Source organism: Martes martes, assembly GCF_963455335.1.
Source record: "Martes martes genome assembly, chromosome: 5".
NCBI lineage: Eukaryota > Metazoa > Chordata > Mammalia > Carnivora > Mustelidae > Martes > Martes martes.
The window spans coordinates 80,990,143-80,999,266 of NC_137892.1; the positions used below are offsets into that span (position 1 = coordinate 80,990,143).

At 40.1% G+C, this 9,124-nt stretch overlaps 1 protein-coding gene across 3 annotated transcripts in view; it reads left to right on the top strand.

Annotated features, from left to right (window-relative positions):
- Nucleotides 1-3,725, top strand: part of IL6ST (interleukin 6 cytokine family signal transducer) — a 55,535-nt gene extending 51,810 nt beyond the window's left edge. For 2 of the 3 annotated variants that reach the window (XM_080804168.1, XM_080804169.1), the window contains one exon: nt 186-3,725. In XM_080804168.1, the coding sequence (XP_080660294.1) occupies nt 186-923 (738 nt within the window). In that variant the 3' untranslated portion in view covers nt 924-3,725. The remainder of the gene's footprint in view (nt 1-185) is intronic. The other variant, XR_013966864.1, reaches the window with a different exon arrangement.
- The last annotated feature ends 5,399 nt before the right edge of the window (nt 3,726-9,124 follow it).

Here is a 9,124-nt window from a genome sequence, read left to right on the forward strand (position 1 = left end):
GTACCTGCAGTTCAGCTAGTTGACAGGACCTAGTGACCCAGATTATGTCTGTACCATGGGAATTAACTGAGAAGTTTCAGAGATGCATTTCTCTGTAGTTGTAACTAGAATTTACCATATATGTTTCAGGGTTTGAGTAAACGTATATCAGAGTTACTAATACATTTTCTTTCTTTCTTTCTTAGCATAATTTTAATTCAAAAGATCAAATGTATTCAGATGGCAATTTCACTGATGTAAGTGTTGTGGAAATAGAGGCAGCAAATGACAAAAAGCCTTTTCCAGAAGATCTGAAATCATTGGACCTGTTCAAGAAGGAAAAAATTAGTACTGAAGGACACAGCAGTGGTATTGGAGGGTCTTCATGCATGTCCTCCTCTAGGCCAAGCATTTCTAGCAGCGATGAAAATGAGTCTGCACAAAACACTTCAGGCACTGTCCAGTATTCCACAGTGGTGCACAGTGGCTACAGACACCAGGTTCCATCGGTCCAAGTCTTCTCAAGATCTGAGTCCACCCAGCCTTTGTTAGATTCTGAGGAGCGGCCTGAAGATCTACAGCTGATAGATAACACAGAGAGCAGTGGTGGCAGTTTTCCCAGGCAACAGTATTTCAAACAAAACTGCAGTCAGTCTGACACCAGCCCAGACACTTCACATTTTGAAAGGTCAAAGCAAGTTTCATCAGTCAATGAAGAAGATTTTGTGAGACTCAAACAGCAGATGTCAGATATTTCACAGCCCTTTGAAGCTGGGCAAATGAAAATGTTTCAAGAAATTTCTGTAGCAGATGCTTTTGGCCCACATACTGATGGACTGGTAGAGAGTTTTGAAACAGTGGGGATGGAGGCTGCAATTGATGAAGGAATGCCTAAAAGTTACCTACCACAGACTGTCCGACGAGGTGGCTACATGCCTCAGTAAAGACTAGTCCTCTTACAACTTCAGCAGTACCTGTAAACTAAAGCTGATTTTATCTGTTATTTCAGGTAAAAATAATCTTCACTCACTGAAGATGATCATTTGCCCTTGAGGACAACAACAAACTGTCCTCCCCCCTGGGCAGTTTCCCTTCCAGAGTATCTGGGATTCTTCTTCAAGCACTACATAAACTGACTTCATCTTCTGAATAGCTGAATGATACTGTGCTGTTTCAGGATGTTTGCACTGAAGAAAAACAGAAAGCTTGTCTCAAATTTGCAAAGTAAAACTTTGTTTTGGTAGCTAGGAAACGGGTTATTTAAATAATAAACAGTGATACACTTAGTACAGCTATACTGATTTTAGTGAGAATAGGCACCAAATAAAGTGGCTGAGATAGAGTTAAGATAAAAAAAATCAGAAGAGTGAGATCTAGACTCTATTCCAATGACAGTGTAGAGAGAGCTGCAGGTGGCATAATTATATGAACCTGGCTTTTTTTGTCTGACCAAAACCAACCAAAATAGTGGGTCTAATTAGTAGACATTCTCTTCCATTGTAATGATGTTGCCTATTATGAGACAAATGGAGTTCAAGTCTGAATATTTTTGAATATTAGTATCATCATTAAGCAGTCTGACAGATTTTCAAGATCTGCTTTTTATCGTCATTCATAAATTCAACAAAGTGCCCAGGTAAGAGCTATGAATGAATGCCAAACTATGTTAGCCATTTCAAAAATTCTTTGCCATTTATTAAGACTTTAATTGTTTTTTTAAAGACCTTAATTATTTAACATTCTTCTATATATATATATATACACACAAACATTACCCTTTTTGTTAATACTATAGAACTTGGTGGATGAAGCGCTTTATACAGCGTTAAATGAAAACACATTTTAAGGTGAAGACACATACTTGTTTTTATTTTTAAGTACGCCAAGATTCGAAGGTGTTTTTTTTTTCTTCAGTGTTTGAAGCAAACTAAGAGGACATGGGCACTACTTATCAAATAAAGCATCATCCAAAAATGTACATGTTGATGTTAGTAAATGTCAGAGCATACCCAGTTATAAAGGCACTTAATGAAGGGATAGTATTTTTTTTTTTTAAGATTTTATTTATTCAACAGAGAAAGAGATCACAACTAGGCAGAGAGGGAGGGGGAAGCAGGCTCCCCGCTGAGCAGAGAGCCCAATGTGGGGCTCAATCCCAGGACTCCGGGATCATGACCTGAGCCGAAGGCAGAGGCTTAACCTACTGAGCCACCCAGGCACCCCTGAAGATCCCTTCAGGGATAGTATTTTAGTACCTGCCAGTTCTGCGATAGATGGGACTGACTTCCTTCCACATTGTGATTTAGATTTTAAACCTACTCTCCTGAAAGTTCTGTTCTTCCCAGAGAAAGGTAAGTTAGGGCTCCAGATTTTAGCACTTAACCCCACTTTCACATTTTTGCCATACCCTGCCCACCACATTTGACAAGGAGGCAGGGCTAAAGACAGGAACAAGAAGTTACGAAGAAATTTTCATAAATCATTAGTGGTAGGCTAGTGGTGTGAAGTACATTTTCAGAAGGTATGTTTTGGTTTTCTGTAAGTCACCAAAACCAGGCTGGCTTAAAATACTTAGACGTTATTCAAGAATAAAAGGCTTAAGAAGGAAAGTTGCTATACATTGACAATTGAAATCTAATTCTACTCATTATGCTCTCAGAATACTGTTCATAGTAGACCTACTGTTTATTAGACGTTATCTTTGTATTCTTGCCAGCTGTGTTTCAGAGCACTTTCACACACACGGTCTTTTTGAGACGGGGGAGAAAAGACATGAGATTGGCAGAATGACAGGATGAGAAGTACATGAGGAAGACCAGGCACAGAGAGGCCAAATAGGGACTGAGGGACCCCAAAGTCACACTAACAGGATAATGGTACCACCACCATTTAGATCTGGTCAAAGCCTGATCCCATCTAGGACTACATTTATCTTGCTAAGAATCTGTCAAATTTATATCAGTTTTATATTTCATTCCCTCCAAGTAAATAGTCCTGTTATTTGTAAAATGGTCACCTCTACCAGTTTTAAAAAGAATTCTGGGGTGATGTTTGTATTTGGGGGCACAGGGGCAATTAAAAATGTAAGCTTATAATCTAAGGGAGTAAGAATGAAGTCCTTGCAGAAAGAACACTGACTGTATAAGCAAATCTGTTGAAACCTGCATAGAATGTGGTGCCCTGAGTGCCCCCCACCCCTGCCAGATGGAAGAGCATTTTAGACATTTAGTTTAACAAATAAACCTTGAGGAAATAGCCCTAGATTTGATGACAAATATGTGATGTACATCTTTGCCCAACAAGAGAAATGCATTCATGAAACCTGTTTAAAGTACAAAATTACTTTCCTAAGTCAGGTCTTAGGATAATTGTGGGTTTTTTTCCTTTAGATAATTTGTTTTGTTTGGAGACACGTAAGTTGTATTTTACTTAGGCAGAGAGAAACAAATCTAGTTTATATGAAAACTAGTCTATATATAAGTTAATGGGTGTGATTCCCACTAAATCTTGAGTATCCAGAAATTTCCATTAAAGTAATGCTGGCAAAGTCTCTCTATGGACAAAACTAGGCACTGCTTCTGATGCTCTTGGTCTCACAAAGGAGTAAATTAAACAAGCAAGTGTGCCACAGGTGTTGTCATTGCAGTTTGACTGTTAACTGGTGTGTTAGGTCCCATACCCTCATCCCTTACAAAGGCATAATGGTGAGCAACTATGGGAAAACTCCCAAACTTAAAACGCATTAAAATCCTAACAAAAAAAATAAACTTGGATCAGTCAGAACTCAGGAACATACCCAATATGTAAGTAGAAAGAAGCAAGGGAAAAAGCAAAACCTTTCACACGGTCTGTGTTCACATCAGTTCTCTACCTAGCTGTTGAATTAATTTTAACCTTACACATTAACTTGCCTAATCTTTATAGCTCACTGTGAAGTTCAAGGTTCATGAAATAGAAATGTAAGACATTTATTTATGAAAGCTCATCCTTTAAGAAAATTTAAATAGTTTCATAAGTAGAAATCAAAATTTTTAAAATGTATTATATCTACAGAGCTAACTAGTTAAAATCAGGAGAAATAATGTAGAAGTAGGATAATTATACAGTTCTCTAAAATTTGTTAACTGGCATGTATCAACCAAGTATGAATCAGGTAGGAGAGCTCTTCCTCCATTCTGTTACATTCTACGTCATTGTCCTATGTTCAGAACTATATGTATGTTATTTTGTTGAAATGGGTAATATGTCAATGTAATAAGCTATATAAAATTTTTTAAATTGTTAAAATTGCTGGGATAGCTTTCTGTTGCAGGTCATGCTCAGTTCTGTTGCCTTAAGATTGCTTTTAAAAATTCACTGCAATTTGCTATAGAGAACAGGATGCCATCAAACGGCAAGGTGTTTAATGTAAAATTGGTCATTGTTGGGGTGCCTTGCTGGCTTAGGTGGAAGAGCATGCGACTCTTGATGTCAGAGTCACGGGCTCAAGCCCCGTGTTGGGTGGAGATAGTACTAAAAAAAAAAATTTAATAAAATTGCTCACTCATGGATTTCAAAGATGATGTAAACTAGCAACTTACAGCCTAATTCTTTCTAATGGTCTTCTGCCAGCAGAAAAAATACTCCTTTTCAGAATACTTACAAACAATTCAGATATAAGTCAGAACAAGCTTTCCAGAGCCAAATGTACTATCTCTTCGATTAATCTTTTTCTGTGTGCTACTAGCATGCATTAGTGTGATATTCTAGTATACATTGCATTAAAAAGAAAATGGGAACTTGGTGTGAGCTCTACTGTTTTTTTCTTCCTAAATTTTTAAGAGCTTTTTGTAGTCAGCAGCTCCTTCAAGTGGATTAGTTTAACTTCATTACCCATGCTTTACCATTGATCATGATGAAAATGCATTGAAGACCCCTTAAAGACAAGCTTTGTCTGAACGGTAACTACATGTTTCAAATACTGTAACATGAATGCCAAAACATGATGTCAAATGGACATTTTAAAGGCAGATATCTGAATATTCTGTAGTCTAAATAATGTTTATTGAATATACTCTGAAAGTGTGCAATTTGCTAGTACTACAATACAGTGATTTAGCATTAGGTGTGTATCCTCTGTGTATCTTTTAAGTGCAATCCTTCAAAGTTCACGTGCTGTTTTACCCCCACCTCGTCTACTTCACGTAGAAGGCTTGCGTAGAGAGGGTATTGTATTTTTACCTCTGTAGTGAATTGCATGTGCTAGTTGTTACCATGGCTATTGGTCTTTATGTTGACAACTCTAAATGTTACTGTAAACGTTCTTATGTATCAGCTCTAATCTTTCAAGTAAATTTAAGAAATAAATTCTTGTTTAAATTTTTTTCTGTGTGTGATCACTATTGTGATGTCATTATATGTAATGTTTGAGGTAACAGTATTTGTCACTACTGCTGTTGGGTCTTAGTGTAACCTAGATGCTTTCAGAGTTCAGTGGCTTTTTAAAGGTCCATTTAGCATAATGGAACGGTTTCAGAAGAAAAATATATTATCTTGGTCTTAATAACACAGAATGGACTGAGAGATTATAAATCAGAAAACTGGCTAATGAATTTTCTAAGATGAGTTCTGGAATCCCAGCACCATACCACCCGCCAGTTGATTTTTTTCTTCTTACCCCTGTTGGGGCTGCCAAGGCACCAGCCAAGTACAGAGGTACTGCACCATCTAGTGGGTGCTCTGTAGCCACAATGCTCGAGTCCCCTTAGACATGGAGCCAACTGAGCATCCATCCATCCGCTGCTACTCCGAGATTACTTAGTAGTCTATGAAACTAAGTACACAATTCCACTTCCTGAACTATTAGATTACATTGGGAATTTATCTAAAATAACGCACTGAGTCAAATCCACAAACCAAGTTAGCTTTATCCCTTCACATAACGTACTACAGGTTACAAAAATAATCTGGCTTTGGGCTCACTGGTCTTTGTTTAAAATTCTTCATTTGGCTCTGACAGACTCAGCTTGACTTCTTTGTGGTACCTCTGGTCTTTCCCTGATTGATAGTCTCCCAATACATCCTGCTTCCAGAAAGATCATACGGAGTTCCCTCAAGAGCATTGTTTCCCTAGCCCAGGGGCAGAGAAACAGTTTTAACTTTTGGTTTAAGCTTTTTTTCTCTGTAAAATTACATAAAATATCGCAGTTTCAAAATACAAAACAGTACAACAAACTGTATGTGTGTACGTGCATGCACATGAACTTATTTAAGTACACATTTAAGTTCCATGCTTTGGCATGTTCCCTTGAGTAAGCAGAAGAGCAGGAGGAGAGCAGAACCCAAGCAGACAAAAGAGTGCAGGGAAGCGGAGGGAAGCACAGCCCACCAAATCCAGGTCAGCAGTTCATGGCCCTATTGATGCCTGGTTTCTCAACAGCTTAAAATAGTTCTATTTAAAGGCAGAGAAAATCTGCCTTTAAATGCAACGTTCATTTATTTTTATAGTTATTTTCTCCCAATGGCTACAGATTAAAACCAGATGAGACAGCATAGCTTAGTTCCAGAAATCTTTGTGGTCATCCAAAACTTCAATCCTTTACTTAGATTCTTTGTCATTATGGTTATATCCCTTAACATAATAGAAAAATCTAACTAGACCTGTGTCATTCTTGAACTTTTCCAAGCAAGACTTATCTCCTACTTGAATAGTGTTTATTGATTCCTTGATGCATTTGTCTGAGTCCTTACTAGGATAACATAGTGAGGTACAAAGGGGAATCCTCAAGCACGAAAATAAGAGTGGGGTAAAGAACCCCACTTCAGATGAAGTGTATCATTCCAAGGGCCTTATCATCCAGGGGCATGTCGAAACAATCCTTCAGAGACGGAGTAGCCAGACTAGCCCAGTGATCACTAGCTTAACCCCCATAGCATTCGTTCAGATACTAAGTGAGACCCACCTTTGGACTCAGTCCAGACCCCCTTTGACAGAAGAGTCTTAATGAACATCTCCATATGCTACAACCATTAAGTGCGCATCTCCATCTCATCCCTGTAGGAAACTTTCCCGTGCAGTTTTGGCTACATCTGTGAGAAGCCTGTGGTCTAGTGACAGCTTTTACATGAATTACTATAAATTTGTCTGTGGTTGGTTCTGTAAGCTTCCAAGAAGGGGATCATGCCTTTAAATGAATGGCCTAAAAGAATACTTAAGTAAAAAGGTGCTCAAAGGCACTGAGATTCTGACAACAGAAAACCTAACTGCATGAGGACTCAAAAGACCAGAAAGGCAGCCATTCTTCACTTTCGGACAAAGTCAGTGTGGATTTGGCCCCTTGTTCAATCAAGACTTACAAACACCTGGACTTCAGCCAGCATCAGAGCCTAGCTAAGGACCCCTGAGAACGTAAAAGCTCCACGTTGAGAATTTTGACTGGGAAGTACTGGCTGCTCATGTTTGCTGGGCTGCGTGTTTGCCGTACTCCCAAGATAGTTCTCATTATTTACTGGGGGTCACAGGCTGGTGCAGGTGTATAACGGTGACCACACATATGTACCACCTATGAAATACTCATGTGGGTCCATAAATCCTTAAAAACTAAGACGTAAGCATCAGAACTACTGACAGACTCAGGTTTAACAACTTGTTCGGAGTCATATGGTAGACAAATAGCTCAGTGGGGGTTCCAACTCTAACTTGACCCCAAAGCCCATATCCTTTGCTGTGTATACCATCTGTCCCCAGCGGCGTTTAGTGAAAACCATGAAAACCATGGCCAGCATGCACAGTAACTTGTTCCTGTCTCATAGACCTTGCCAACTCTTTGGAGTTTCTCACCCCTTCCTCACCACTGCCTCCCCATCACCAGCTACTGCCCCCAAGCTTCTCTGTCCCCAGCAGTGAACTCAGAGCAGTGTTTCTTCATCAGGATCCCCTTAGGCCCTCATCTGAGTCAGCTCAGAAGACTGCCTCCCACCTCAGCTCATGCATTTGCTCTAAGCACATACAGCAACACCTAAAAGGGAGGTAGATGTACTGGAATTTAAATGAAAAGAAAAAAAAGAAACAGGAAGAAAGGGAGGAGGAAGGAAAGGTAAATATATCCCTCTTTCCTCAGCAGAATGCATTTTAACACAACTCCTACAGTCTCATCTGGCTCAAGAGAACTCCATAGTGGAATCGGGCCCACCTCAGCTCTCGACCAAAGAGTCTGGGGGCAGGACACCTCTCCTGAGTGCTCAGATCACAGACATCCCATTCCAGGCTGTTCTGCCACAGAATGCCCACATCTGCTGCCATGTGCACCAATCTATCCCGGCTTGTCAACCTCTGGGGTCTCCCTCCAGAGTGGCTTCCAGCTGCTCCCACCCATCTCCTGCTGATCCACTAGGAGGCAGCACTAGCAGCATGAAACGCCCGCTGCTGTCTACCTTCTCTGACCCCATGGCCAACATTTGCATTTCTGGATGCATCATTTTCCTGGTCCTGCAGTGCCTCTCCTTCCAGAGATACACTCACTGGTTGCTGGAACATACTATCTTCTCTTACCTCCCAGCCTATGCACATGACTTTTTCTTCTAAGATACTCTCCTAGTCCTCGTCCCAGTCCCTTGTTTAGCTAGAAAATCCTGACTTATTAATGAAAGAGAAACTCCAATGATCATCCTGGGAGAGACCTTTTATTCTTCTTCTCTTTCTCCCCAGACTTAAGGGTGGTCTGTGTCTCAAGACCAAACTGCTGGCCAGTGTTTGACTCCCTCTGACCTAGAAGCCACACGTCCTAGAGGAAGGTTCATGCTTTTAGCCCTACACACCAAGGGCTTAAAAGTTTTAAAGCAACACAGACACTCAGTAAACCAAAAAGCAAAAATTCAAAAAAAAAAAAAAAAATTACAGCCAGGATGGGTCCTTACAGATCACCTTGTTTCACAAGGACCATGAGAAGACAGACCAGTGACCGTTCCCACATCACAGGAGGGGAAAACTCCATTTGGGAGGGGTTATAGCAAAAAGACAACAGTCCTGTCCTCTAAAGCTATTCTAGAGAGAGATGAAGTTAACATGATTAGCCTCAGCCTTAAAAAAGAATGCATCAGGAGCACCTGGGTAGCTCAGTGGGTTAAAGCCTCTGCCTTCAGCTCAGGTCATGATCCTAGCATCCTG